Genomic DNA, 13,903 nt, shown 5'->3' with positions numbered 1-13,903 from the left:
TTAATAAAATAATGATTCCTTGGGAAAATGGGGTATAAATCTTCATTTTGGAGGCAATTAAAGTGTTGATTTCATTCGTGCCCCTGAGCGATTCTTGTAATTTGCTCAAATAGCTTTATGTACCCAGCACTCCAGAGCTTTTAGAAACCCATTTTCTAGTTAGACTTGTTGGATTACAATTTTTATTCAACAGCAGCGAGCCGAGCGTCCCTCAGCTAGACCCCCGCTGCAGGGCTCCCCTCTCTCTAAGGCGCTGCGCGGGGATGCCGGTCTCCCGAGCATCTTCCGCAGCCCAGGAAGCATCTCCCGCGGCCCCGGCCCGCCGGGCACCTCCCTGCCGCGCCGCCCTCCGCAGCAAAATGAAGGGGGAGAAAATACCCAAAACCCCTTCCTGTGCGCACATAACCCCCTTTGTAAAAGTTCATGCCTTTCCAAGCCTGCCTCCCCCTGTCACGACACTACCAGCAGCCCGATAGCCTTTGGCAGATAGGAGAAAATATTTAAGATAGTGGCCACGCTGCAAAGGCAACGCACCTTTCTGTTGGTAATCTCAGAAAATAACTCCTGGCTGACAGTGCTGGCGATAACGGCTGAGGAAACTCCTGTCTGCTTGGCTGCGCCTCGCTTGAACAAAAGGAAACCTCCAGAGTCGGGAGCTGATCACTCCTAAGACTCTATTTACGAAGCTGATCATCAAGAAGAAATAACTTGAAGGGGTTTTACTCGGCGATTTATCTTTTTTTTTTACTGTGTGTTCAGTGTCCCCTCTCTTGCAGCCAAAGCGTTGCTACCCCTCGGTTGAGAGAAAGGAAAGCGACAGGAAAAACACTACAGTTTTACCCAACTCGGGGGAAAAAAAAGCCAAATCTCAGCCACTTCCATCATGCAGGAGCTTATTTTAGCTCAGGGCACCTCCTGAATTAGCCCAAAACACTGCCATTTAAAAGGCAAGAATCCCAGCCTAAGCCCAGCGAGGAGACAGACACAGGAGCAAGGGAGAGGGGACAGCCAGAGGTTCCCGAGCCATTCCCATTTCCCACATCAGCTACAGCCGGCATTAAAGGTTTGAACCATCCCAGGCAAAACCTGGACACCATCACAGCTACGCAAGGCTTTCCTGGCTTCGTTTTGGGGTTAAAACATTTTAATTTTTTTTAAAAGAGAGGGTGTGAAAACTTGACTGATCAAGGAAAAGAATTTAAAACCCGGGTCCAGTTCGATTTCCTCCGGGTTTTGTTGGCTTTTTGGTTTTTTGGGTTTGGGGTTTTTTTTTCTATTAAGTAAAATAAAATGGGCGCGCTTGCAGCAGGCAGGCGTGCACAAAGCAATGTTCACTGAAGTCTAAAAGCGTTCGGCCAAGGAAAACTGACAAGACGGACTAATGAACCGTAGAGACGGGAAGAAAATAGCCAGTATTTGCTAGATTTCAAACCCTCTCTGTCTTCCCCAGACCACCTATCTCGGATTTTCTTCTTATTTTGGGCAACGGCTCCAGCCCTTCCTCTCCTAAGCCACCAAGAAGCCAGCGATTCAGAGATACCACTTCCATTATTGTAAAGGGTAAATAAAATAAAGACAAAAATTAAAAGCGACAAGAAACAGGTCGAGTTTGCAGGCGATGCTTTTACAAGCTCATCTCGCCAGGTCGAATCCGGGAGCAAGCCTTAATGAAGCAATAATAGCCACATTATTCAAAAATTTTCATTTCGATGGAAATTTATCTAAAAGGGACTTAATCATATGCAAATAATAAAAGGAGGCGTAGTGACCCAGCGAGCGATCTGCATACAAATTTCAGCGTGTGCGGCGTTGGGGAGATCATACCTGATCTGTTAGATTTGCTGATCTTGTTATGTCTTCACTGTCCGATTTTGATCCGCCCTCTCTATCGTCTATGACCAAATCGATAGGCATTTTTCCTTTCAAACAGCTAATATACCGGTGGCAGAAATTGTCACATAATTCGTGTACCTACATTATGACAAAGGTTAAAAAAAAAGGGGGGGGGGGGGAGAGGAGGAAAAAGAAAAAAAAGGAAAAAAGGAAAAAATATAATCAGGAATACATAAGTAAAATTGACAAGTGCAACCAGTCTCCCCCCTTCACCCCTGTGACATCAAAAGTCCTAAACAGGGGAAACACACTGCAATTATCCCCCTGAGACCTCTAGACGCATCCAGAATTAGGAATAACTTTCTTTTCTCGCAAAATAGAGATATCCCAGAAAATTGACAGTGACAAGATGATTCACAGGCTACAACATATTCAACACCCGTGTTAAATTCATCTGCTCCCGGAGCTGTGGCCATTAGAGAGGTGACCTGCATGGGTGACATTTAAGGTAAACTATTTAATTTCATCCAGTTATTTCATCATAAACCCTTTCCAATGGGGTATGAGGACAGAAAAAAGGATTTAACAAAAATGGAAAAAAGAAAAAATCCCGATGCACTGGACTGAAATACATTACAGGCATTCATGCCCTGAAATCCCCAGCCGCTCTAATACAATCGTACCTGAGCCACCTCTATTAATGGGCAGATTTGAACACATTTCAGGTAGAGGGAGAACAACCTGCCAGTTATGGTTAGATAAAGTGGCTGAGGCTCCCGAGAAACTTTTCAACTATTTAAAAACCTCTCAAAATGTTTATTTTTAGGAGAAAGGGAATTCTCTTCTAGGCCAGCTATCAATGACACGTAAAAAATCCTCAGGAAACCAGAGCACACTCCCAATTTACTGTGAGCTCGGATGACACCGCCTTCTTAGAAATTAGCATTCTCCCTCCTAAGATTTCTAAAATAGCTAGGAAAAAAAAAACCCCTCTGCATTTAGGCTGCAATCTCTTTCTTCTGCTTGGAGGTGTACAATATTCCCAGGAACAAGAGACAGACACAACTATCAACTCTGCTTTGTCTCTGCAAAATGTTACAGGACAATCCGCGCCCTGAGCCTGACCTGCAGATGGCTCTTAAAAAAAAAAAAAAAGAAATCATAAATTCTCCATTCCAAGTGACTGCGACCAAAGCCTCTTCCCCACCACCACCAACTCAATAAAATCATTTTATTATTTCTTTTAAATCGCGATTTCAGGGGCTTGGCTGAACCAACCATTTCGAGTCTCATCTGCAGCACCACAGACCTGCAACTATTTATACAAAGCCAGTAAAGTATTACAATGAACACAAGGCCTGGGCGTTCGAGAGCCCGGGTTTAGAGGCTGAAATTGTAATTAAACTGCGAAGAGAAATGGACGCCAAGATTGGTCTTGACACTAATTACCAGAAAGAAAGACATTTATGCAAATTTACCAGAAGCCTGAACTTCAGCAGTACTGAAACGGAGGAGGAAGAAAGAGAGAGAGAGAGAGAAAGACAAAAATTACCTTCTCTAATTCCAACAGATGAAACCTTAATACTTGTATGGCTTGAATCATCTGCAAAGATACAAACAACACGAGTATTTATCTCATTCCTGGATTTGGGGACATTCCCCACAGCCGCCCCTGCTGCACTTTGTAGCTTGACTTTTCTCTAGTAGTAAATAAAAAGTTGTTTTGATTTATGGCAATAACACTAAAACTTAATAGCGGTGGCTTTGTGCACTGTTTAACGAGAAGCGATCTAGAGTTAACTTAAAAAAGAGGAAAAAAGCCCCTATTGCAATGAAGCAACTAAATTATACGGATCATAAACATTTCTTTAAAAAAAACCCCAACATCCTCTAAACACCATCTCTGGCTCCCCGCTCTGCTAAAGCGGGAGCAAGGCTCCTACAGAAGAGGCACAATATTTGTTTATCTCGAAGGGAAATAAAGAAAGAGAGAAAAGACCTCATTTTCGGCGAGTTAGCCAAGGGTGCATCTCCAGCCACAGCCATTCTCGATGTTTCCCATCGAGCTGCCTAAAAGGTGCGTGGAGGGGCTGGCTACAGCGTGGACAAATCCACGCTCCCCTTGGGCAAGCGAGCTCGCCATCAAGCCCGCAAGCTCCCCTTCGGATGGGGCTTTCTTTATCCAGATCCTTATGGGTTTTTTTTTTTTACTTCCATGCAATTACTGCACCGTGTTTACTTGTAATTATAAAAATCACCATCATCATCATAATTAAAGGAAAAATAAAGATCCACGTGAGAAATTGTCAATTTGGCACCACCAAAACCACCTCTCCAGATGACACAGAAGTTAAAAAAAAAAAAAATTAAAAAATAAATGGGAAGGGAAGGGAGGGTGGTGGGGTGGGGGTGGGGAGAGGAAGAAGTAGTGTTAACTCTTACCAAGTTATCCAGTTCAGGATTAGAGGAAAAGAGGGGTTTCTCTGCTCGGATCTAAATATAAGAAAGGGGAGGAAAAGGGGGGGGGGGGAAATAATAATAAAAAAGATTTGAAATATGGAAGCAGAGAAAGCAGACGTTATTATTTCTTGCTTCATTACACTGTCGGGTCCATTATGTAACCTTCCGTGCAAAGCCCTGACTGCTGGGTTTTTGGTACATCAGCCAAACACTTGAGCAAGTGAATCAAATACACCGAAAAAGGACCTCCGGAGCTTCCCCGGCCGAGCCCCGGCCCGGCGGGAGCCGCGCAGCGAAGCTCCCGGCCGGGCACTGCCCGCTCCCACCAGCTCGTTTCGTTAGGGAAGGGGTAAATGCCGTGATTTCTCGGTATTTTTTTGGTTTGCTTGGGTTGTTTTCTTTCTGCCTCTTGCAGTAAGAGAGGGGGGAGGGGGAAACGCGCATCTTTCTTTATCTCAACACAGACTTGTTTTTCTCGTTACGATTCCCTCTTTTTTTTTTTTTTTTCCCCCTCTTACACTGTTTCAACCCGTTTTTGCTGACCTGTTTGGCGAACACTGCTATGTCTTCATTGAAAGACTCAGAGGAGCAAACATCGCCTCCCGCTACCCCGGGCTCCCTGGGTGTGCATGTAGCTAATTCACATTTCTCAAAAATCAGTGCTAAAAGAGGGAACAGGGGGTGTCTGAAAGAAAATACAATAGTCACACACACAGGGGGGGGGGACACAAAAAAAAAGATCATAACGAAACAAAAAAATAAGACCAAAGACAACAATAGTTAGTCCCGCAGCAGTGTGCGTAGGGAGGGGGGCACCCACCGAAGGGGCTCCGCTCCTCCCCGCCGCCGCCTCCCGGCCCCTTCCCGCAGCCACCCGGCCGGGAGCCCTGCAGCTCCCCGGCCTGTCCGCGTTTCTCTGGCCGCAGATATTGTTAATAAAACCCTAGGACAAGCCAAGAATAAAACCCAGGCCGGTTCCAGCAGCCATTTTGAATTAACTTTCCTTGTCTTTAGGGGGAAAAATATAACATAATAATAAATTTAAACCTCTGGACATACACTTCTGCCTTTCATGCTTTTAATTCCCATTTTCCTGCTGGAGGACTTGCTGGGAGCGAAGGGAAGGAAAAGACCCAGAAAACCAGAAAAAGAAACAACCCTCATCCAAATCAGAAAATAAATAAGCCCCTATACCCATGCACCCACTCTACTAACACCCAGCTCCACACAAGCCGACCCACCGGCAGGTGCTGGCCAGCCGGGCTGCCTGCTCCTCTGCCTGCTGCCTGCTTGCCTCCCTGTCCCTTTGCCTTGCCGGCCCCGCTGCCTGCCCCTCTGCCTGCTGCCTCCCGCAGGGAACCAGGTGCTTTTGGGCTCTCCCAGCTTTAAAAGCCTCCCCGGGAGAAAGGCTGCGTGTGCATCTGGTTCCCTCGGCCGTTTAATAATTTAAATAAATAAATAAGCGTGGGCGCACACACACACATATATATGTATAACAGGGAGCTCCGTTTTTTGTCCCAGGGCTTCATACTTGTTTTTTGGGGGGTACCGTTTTAAGCAATCCTACAGATTTCTGATATAAACCGATAAAGAAACTGAACGATGTGATTTTTTTTTTCCCCTCCCCTTTCTGCTCACTGTTTTGAGAGCGATTTTAAAAGGCTCTTAAACTTCCCTTCAAACTCAAGACGGGCAGATTCATTTTAAAGGCATCTGCCGCCCAGTGTAACCCATCAGCTCCCATCGCAACGGCCTAGAAACCGCTTTGCAAGTTGCCGCATTGAGAAGTATTCAATGCTGTCGGGTGGGAAAAAAAAAAGTTTCATAAAGAGAGAAATTAAAAGAAAACTTAAAAAGGCAAAAGTTTAGAGGAGCATCTCTGGAGTTTTCTCCTTCATAGCACAAGGAGAGACAAACAAAGTGGAAAGTTGGGCGAAGTGCTCCAAACTCTCCCTGCTCCCAAACTCCTTGCAGAGATTTAGCACCCGGCGCAGGTTGTGCCCTGAGAATACTATTTTCCTCCTCTCCCTTCTCTTCCTCCTCTCCGCGGTGAAGCTTGCTGCCCATCCAGCGAGATCCGGCTCCTAATTTAGGGATCCCCCCCGCTGCTACCCATGCCAGGGGCACCCCAGCCCTCTCTCCCCTCTCTTAAACAATAATACTACTAATAAAGAATATGGGCCTTTTCAGCGCAGCACTCCCTTCACCCTACCGCCCTTCAACCCCATCATCCCCATCCCTCGCGGAAGCAGCCCCCTTCGCACTCCCCGTCCACGTTCACCCCGGCCCGTGTCGCGCAGGTTGCGCGGAGCCTTGCGCGGCACCTACCCGTAGATGGCATCTTTATCTCTCTTGAGGGCGTCGTTGACGGAGGCGCCCATGGCGGGGGGCATGGCGTTGGCGTGCGCGGCGTGCGGGTACTGGTGCGAGTGAAGCGGCGGCCCGTGGTTGAGGTGGTGGACGGGCTGCATGGGGCGGGCGCCGTGGGGGTCCCCGTACATGGTGGTGGGGATGCCCACCCCCTCCATGCCGCCGTAGTGGGGCAGCTCGTCGTACTGCGGGGCACAGAGAGCGGACAGGCATCAGGGGGGGGCGGGCAGCACCCCCGGCAGCAGAACCGGCCACCGTGTCCCCGTCCTCCTCCTCCCCCCACCGGGAGAAGCCGCTTTCCCCCGGGGTGCGCCCGGGCTCCGCGCCGCCGGTTCTTCCTTCCCCCCCGCTCCACCGCCCCGCTCCCGGTGCAACCGCCGGCCCCGGGGAGGGAAACGCCGCCTCGGGGAGCACCGGGGCCGGAGCAGCCCAGCACGGCCCAAGCTCCTCCGAGCCTGGGGCGGAGGAGAAATAATCATAATAAATAATAAATGACTTTTTAAGGGGGGGGAGGGGGGGGGGAGAAGTCCCCATCCCCAAACTTCCCAAGCCCTCCTCGTGAATAGAAACGGCTCACGGAGCCCGAGCTTCCCTCCGCTAAACTTTTCCCGCTGATAAGAAGTCAGGTACCTAACCCGGCAAGGATGCGGAAAGTTCAGCAGCGGTAAAAAAAAAAAGGGGGGGGGGGAAATTAAAATAATAATTAAAAATAAAAAAAAGTAGCTATTTTGAGGGTTTTTTCAGCAATCCCACGCGAAGGCACTTTTAAAGCCGAAAGCCTGGAAACGTTTGCCCGGGCTCTCGGGATTTTGGGAATGCCTCTTTTTTTTTTTTTTTTTTTTTTTTTGTAAAAAAAAAAAGTTTTCTTTGTTAAAGATTAAGGAGCAAAAGCGAACGCGGTTCCCAGGCAGCGGGGGAAACGGCCACTTTTCATCTATTAAAAGCGAAGGTGTGAATAAACACTTTTAAAGATCCCTGACACTTGCTTGGACCGAGAGAGTAAAAGGCAAGTTGTCAGCAGAGGAACTTTCTTTCCCAGCCAGCACTCGGAGGGGTGGCAGGCAAATGAGGCAAGAAAACTTCTTTGCAGGGCTTTTCCCCTTCCCCAAATCCCCGCTCACCCGGCTCCGGCTGATTTATTTTTTACACAAAACTTCAATTTAGGAGGTTGTTGGAAGCAAAAACCAGGAGATCGCACCCAAAATGGAAACAACAGTACACAGGGCAGTGCATGCTGCTAACCTCTAATTCAAATTAAAGTGACTTTCTTTTTTAAAAGAGCTTTTTCCCTTTGCCCATTGCACTGCACCTTTTGTGACTGAACGTGTAAAAAAAAAGGGGGGGGGGGGGAAAGGAAGAATAAAAGAAAAAAAAAAAAGAGAAAAAAAAGTTGTGCTTACTCCTAGCTAGAAGTTCTGCTCCGAAAGTGCAGCGGTATTACCATCACCAACACAGCAAAATGCTCAGAGACATGCACACATTCAAATATTTCAAGCACTGGTGACTTTAAAAAAGACATTGGTAGGACTAGAGCTACAAAACCAACAAATACAGAGGCTCGGACATATTCACTTACATGCCTGCATGTCATTAATGTATAGAAAAGCTTGCCTTTTCCCTGAGAGATCCGGGGTGGGGAGTAAAAGAATCAAGAAAATATCAATATATACAGGTTTTAAGCCTACAACTGATAAATCCTCCCGCTGCAGGACACCGCTTTGTGCCCCTGCTCCAGAGAGGGGGGGGGGGGGGGGAGGAAAAAAGAAAAAAAAGAAATTAAAAAAAGAAAAAAAAAAGAAGAAACTTTTCTCGCAGCGTCTCTGTCAGCCACGTTTCAATATTATTTCACATTTGAAATCCATTTTTTTTGTTAATACGTACCCTTTGCGCCATCGGCCTGCTTGCTCCCTTCCTACTTCAACTTCTAATATATCCTCTTTAAGGCCAGTGTGAAAAGAAAGAAACGCGAAGTTCCCCCCCCCTCAACCCCCCCAAAAAATGCAAAAATCCCTTAGCGTCGCCAGCAATGGAAGCAATCGAGTAAAATCTTCGGCTTGCTGGATCTCAGCGAAGCGATACGGTAACTCAGCATTAAAAAAGGAGGCAAAAAAAAAAAAAATAGAAGAAGAAGGAAAAAAAAAAATCAACTCTCCCTCCTTCCTTCCTTCTTTTTTCTTTCTTTCTTTCCTCTCTCCCTGTCTCTCCCTCTTACTCTCCCTCTCGTTTCCAAGACAGCAGCGGGGCGAAAGCAAATATCCTTTCCCCAAATCAGGGTTTTTTTTTTTTTTCCTCTCTTTCCTTTTTTTTTTTTCTTTTTTTTTTTTTTTTTTTAAAGTGCCCCTCAAACCCAACTACCAAGTCTCATGGCTTTTTGCCACTCCGGCTGTCAATCACAGGCGAGGTTGTCAAGGTGGTGAATGACTGATGATGATCCGCTGCGTGTGCTCCCACCGCGCAGGACACCTCAAATGTTAAATTTTCGAGCGCGCTCACCCAAAAGGAAAAAGAAGAAAAAAAAAAAAAAAGGAAAAAATATATATATAAAAAAGAAAAAATTTATAAAAAATAAAAAAAGATTAAAAATCGAGGAGGGAGGAAGAGAAGGAGGAAGAGGAGGGGGAAAAATTAAAAATTAAAAAGGCTCGCTAAACGCGCCGGCTCTCCTTTTATTATGGTTATTATGATGATGATGATGATGATGGGGGGGTTTTTTTCGCTCCTCCTCGGATCGCTCCTAATTCCTCGCCGGCGCCGGCTCGCTCTGCCCCTGCGCGGCCGCCGGGCGCGGCTGGCGGAGGCGGGCCGGGTGCGGGCGCGGGTGCCGGGCGGAGCGCCGCGCCGTGCCGTGCCGTGCCGTGCCGTGCGGGGCGGGCGCGGGAGGAAGGGCAGCGGGGAGAGGAGGGGAAGGGGGGGAAAGGGGGAAGGGGGGAGGCGCGGCGCTGCCGCCGCGGGCCGCGCTGCCGGGCGTCCGCCGCCGCCGCCGCCACCGCCGCGGCGAGCGCAGCGCAGCGCCGGGCTGGAGCAGACTGCGGGAACCCGGAAGTAGTGGTGGCCATAACAGGTCGCGTCTTACACAATGCGCTGGGCGGCAGCAACTCCGCCACCGGCGCAGGGGGGCGCGCCGCCCGCCCCGCGCCCGCGCAGCGACGCGCCCCCGCCCCGACGGGGAGGGGGGGGTGGTGGTGGTGGTGGTGGATACACCGCCCCCTCCCGGCCCTGCCCTCCGCGCCCCCCCCCCCCTCCCCGCCCCAGTCGGTGTGTGCACCCCCCGCACGGGTGGGTGTGGGGGCTCTCCCGGCCCCTTTGTCTGACGGCGCCGCCGCCCCGTTCCGCGCCCGCGCAGCGCCCCCGGGCCGCGCCGCTGCCCGCCCCTCGCTCCCCCTCCTGCCTTCTCCCTACTCCCCCCCCCCCCCCCCCCTTCCCCTCTTCCCCGGCGGCTCCCCCCGCGGCCGCCGGCCGAGTGAGCTCACCCGGCCCCCGGCCGCCGCCGCCGCGCCGCCGCCGACCAATCAGCGCCGCGCCGCCCCGCGACGCGCCCCCATTGGTCCGGGCGGGAAGCGGGGCTCGGACCGGAGCGCCGCGGGGAGGGCGACGGAGGTGGGGGGGGGGGGGGGGTGTGCGCCCCGGCTCGGTACCCCCCCCCCCCCAACTCCCGTCCCCACCGGCTCCGCGGCCGCGCTGCCCTAAGCGGGGAGCGCCCCCACACCCCGGCACCTTCCGCCCGCGTAGCCGCTGTCCGCTCCCGTCCGAAAGCATAGCCATCCCTCCCCGCCGTCCCGGAGCGCGGAGCTCGCCGTGTCCCTTTCTCCCTCTCTCCCTTCCCGTACCTGCGCGGAGCCCCGGCCGGGCGCTGCACGGGAGCGCTGCCCTGGCCCCATCACACCCCCTACCCCGGGAGGGGAGGTGGGGAACAGGCCGCCCTATAGCCTGGTGCAGCGGTCCCCGAGTGAGCTCCTAGGGATGGGGGGGAGTGGCAGGGGGTTTGCTCCGGTCAAACCCCCGAGGCAGGGGAAGCTGCTCCGCTGCCGGAGAGCCAGGGGTGTCGGGCAGCGGCTTGGCCCCCGCCGCCACGTCTCAAACTTCAGAGAAACCCGTTTTGATTCCCCCGTACTTCCCTACCGCCCCCCTTTCCGCTAGGACCGGCCTTTTATCCCGGCGAGAGAAATAAAGACCTCTCAGGTAAGAGCCGATTTCACCCAATACCCCTCACCCGCCCCGCGCGTCCGTGGCGGGAGCCGAGCCACGGCCGTGGGGCTGATCTCTGCACTGATTTACCCGGGGACCAGCGCTCGGTCCCGGTCCCCATCTCACAGGTCCCTTGCGGGGACTCCGAGCTCCCGAAGACGCGCTGCTCTCCTCTCTCATCCCCTTCTTCCCTCTCCCATCCCCTTCTCCTTTCCCACCCCAAGAAAAAAATATCCAGCAAAACCCCTTAAAAATAAAAGATCAACCCCTTTCCCAGCGTCTCCACCAGGCCTTTATAAGATTAATTCCGCGCAACCCAGCCTAAAACACTTTTACAATGTAATTACAGGCGTACAAATTGTTTGCCCAAACCTCATTCTGGATAAGGGTTTTACAATTAGCAAACAGTTATTGCTCTCGGGGCTGGCTGCGAGGAACCGCGCTGCGCGCCTCTCCGCTCGCGAGGTGCCGGCCATAAAGGAGGAAAAAAAAAGGAAAAAAAGGGGGAAAATGGCCTAATTCGAGCAGCAATTAATCACCTATTAAGGGGGGGGTGGGGGTGGGGGGGGAAGTAAACGGACAGTTCCGCGCTGTCTCGATAAGCTCCTGCGGCAGCGGCGGCAGCACCCACGCAGCATCTCGCCCGCTGCCGCCTCTTTATTTCCTTAATTTTTTTGGCCAAAACTTGCTGTTTTGCAGGGATCTATTGACGCTTCCCGCTGGAAAGGGAGAGGGAGGGGAAAAAGCAAATTAGGGATAAGGGAAAAATCAAAAAGTCAAGAGCGAGGGGGGTTCGTGGTGCCCGGGCCGGGCAGCGGCCTCACTGCGGAGCTCTGCGCGGTGATGCGCGGGCCCGGCTGTCCCCCCCTCTACCCGACCCCCCAGGCCTTTTGCTAAGGGGTGCACTGAGCTGAGGCAAAAAAAAAAATAGGAGTCTGGAGAGCAAGGGAGCCTCCTCCGCGAGGTGGAATCTGGGTCCATTTGCTTATCGGATAATAAATGAGGCTTTTAATCAGGCTGAATTTCCCAGCTTAAGGAAAGAATTAGTCATACCTAGGAACAATCAAATGTTTTCTAGCTGGCTTCCCTGCCGCCTTCCTAGCAGGGATTTGTGGTGAGGAGGGGGTGTGTGTGTGGAATTAGCATCCAAGGGTGCTCTTTCACCATTAATATTGAAATTTGAAAACTGAAATAGGAACAACCAGAAGAGACAAACAAACAAGAAACCACAGAAGAAAACGTTTGAAAGGCGGCCGAGAGATAATCCAGGAATGCTTCAGATAAGGGGGGAGAGGGGAGGCGATACGTGCGGAGATACCCGAAAAGTCAGAGCCTGATGAAACGCTTGGAAGAGGAATGGGGAAGAAAAGAAAGAAAACAAACCCCAATCCTGTTTAAAGACCTATTGAAGGACAGACCCAAGTGGGGGAATGATTTTAAAAGGAGGGGAACTGCTGGGGATTTAGGGGAGCAGATGAATCGCAGCGCCCGGACTGTTGACCCGCTCCGGCTCCAGACAACCGGGCCGGGCGGGGGATGCGGCCCGGGGTCACCCACCGCCTGCAGCCAGCGCCGCTCGGTCCCGGAGGCCGCCTGCAGCCCGGGGCGGGCGATCCCGGACCGGCGGAGCGGCCCGCGAAGGAAAGGGGGGGCTCCTCGCTCCCCCCTACCTCCCCACTACCAGCCCTGGCATTTGCAGAAGTTATGGGGGTCTTTGATTAATTAAATGGAGGGCTTCATAAAATATTCCCAATAAAATTTACGGTTGTCTTAAAACTTTCTAAACACCGCTATAAATTTCTTTAATAAAATTAACTGGGAAATGAGTTACTGGCCGGGATTTTTGTCACTTCGACTTCTCCGGCGGCGGTGCCGGCGGCGGGAGGGAAGGCACCCGCACACAAAAGGAGCCTTTCAGGGACAGCACCGCCGGCGGCTGCCGGGATGCCCCCGCGGTGGCACCTCAGGGGTAGCTCGGGCCAGGCAGCGCACAGCCGGCCCCAGCCTCTGACTGCCGGCGCCTTCCCATTCCCCGCTGTAGTTGGACCATTTCGGCCTAAGCCCCCCGAACAACCGCCGAGTCCGGCAGCCCGACAGTGCTGGTGTGGGGGTTTCGTATTTAACTTTTGTATCCCACGATCTAAATTCATTCGGATTAATTTGGAAGAGCTGCTCCGCTCCGGTGTTCGCTGCGATACCTGCCCTTAGCCCAGCTGCCCGCTGCATTCCTTTACTCCCTGCCTATGCCATGTTCTCTCCCTTTGCTACTGATATTACTAGACTTCTCGTTGAATTAAATAATAATAATAATAATAAAATTGCTGGGTAAAACTCTGCCTGATTAATTAAAAGGAAGAAAAAAAGCTACTCGGCTGTTTTGCACCCGAAGGATTGAGCTGTTGTGCCGTCTACTGGGGGACGGAGAAACTACACTCAGAAACACCTTCAAACTTTTTAGGGGAGAAAATAACAGTTTTAGGCAATTTGGAGGGGCCGGAGGCGCCCAATTTCTCTGCAGAAGGGGAAAAAAAAAAGCGACCCTTGACGGAAAAGCCACAGAAGTAACTATTATTTCCTTCGGCTACACCTGTATAGTTGTATAAAACCTCCACTTTTAAGTGCTCGGGGGGTTATTGAGTGTAGACCGCGAAGCAATCAGCTGCGTTAAGGGGGGACATGGTAAAGACGGTTTGAGTTCACCCGTGGGAGGCAGTTGGGCATCAGCTAAATATGTAGGAGAGGGGGAAAAAGGAAAGAGGAGTAAATATTTGCGAATGGCTTGAAACTTCTCCTCGGCAAGACCCGGCTGCAGCCCACGGGGCAGCGGACCACCCCAGCCCGGGTAGACATGGGTAGGCACCACCGAGGATGCTCCCGATGCACCGCTCGCCTTGGGGCCGCGGTGGCAGCCGCCCTTCTGAAAGGGCAGCCGGAGCGGGGGTTACACCAGCACGGCGTGAGTCTCGGCTTAGACGAAGCCCGCACGTCGCCGTTTTAAGTTCCAGAGCCTTTGCCCGTGCCTGAGCCGCGGACGTGCCCGGGCAGACGCGGCCAG

At 51.6% G+C, this 13,903-nt stretch overlaps 1 protein-coding gene and 1 long non-coding RNA gene across 3 annotated transcripts in view; one reads left to right on the top strand and one right to left on the bottom strand.

The window, feature by feature from the left end:
- MEIS1 (Meis homeobox 1) overlaps window positions 1-9,505 on the bottom strand; it is a 103,291-nt gene extending 93,786 nt beyond the window's left edge. Inside the window, exons 1-6 of one of the 2 annotated variants that reach the window (XM_065682265.1) lie at window positions 8,545-9,502; window positions 6,622-6,848; window positions 4,837-4,978; window positions 4,276-4,326; window positions 3,386-3,436; window positions 1,825-1,971 (exon numbers count right to left, since the gene is read on the bottom strand). In XM_065682265.1, the coding sequence (XP_065538337.1) occupies window positions 1,825-1,971; window positions 3,386-3,436; window positions 4,276-4,326; window positions 4,837-4,978; window positions 6,622-6,848; window positions 8,545-8,556 (630 nt within the window). In that variant the 5' untranslated portion in view covers window positions 8,557-9,502. Of the gene's footprint in view, window positions 1-1,824; window positions 1,972-3,385; window positions 3,437-4,275; window positions 4,327-4,836; window positions 4,979-6,621; window positions 6,849-8,544 lie in introns of both variants that reach the window. The other variant, XM_065682266.1, reaches the window with a different exon arrangement.
- Window positions 9,506-10,279: 774 nt separating this feature from the next.
- On the top strand, window positions 10,280-12,674 carry LOC136015803 (uncharacterized). The gene is made up of 2 exons (XR_010613356.1): window positions 10,280-10,842; window positions 12,044-12,674. It is a non-coding gene; the product is annotated as an uncharacterized LOC136015803 (long non-coding RNA).
- The last annotated feature ends 1,229 nt before the right edge of the window (window positions 12,675-13,903 follow it).

Source organism: Lathamus discolor, chromosome 5 (assembly GCF_037157495.1).
Source record: "Lathamus discolor isolate bLatDis1 chromosome 5, bLatDis1.hap1, whole genome shotgun sequence".
In the NCBI taxonomy this organism is placed as follows: domain Eukaryota; kingdom Metazoa; phylum Chordata; class Aves; order Psittaciformes; family Psittacidae; genus Lathamus; species Lathamus discolor.
This window is presented reverse-complemented; position numbering and strand designations above follow the sequence as displayed.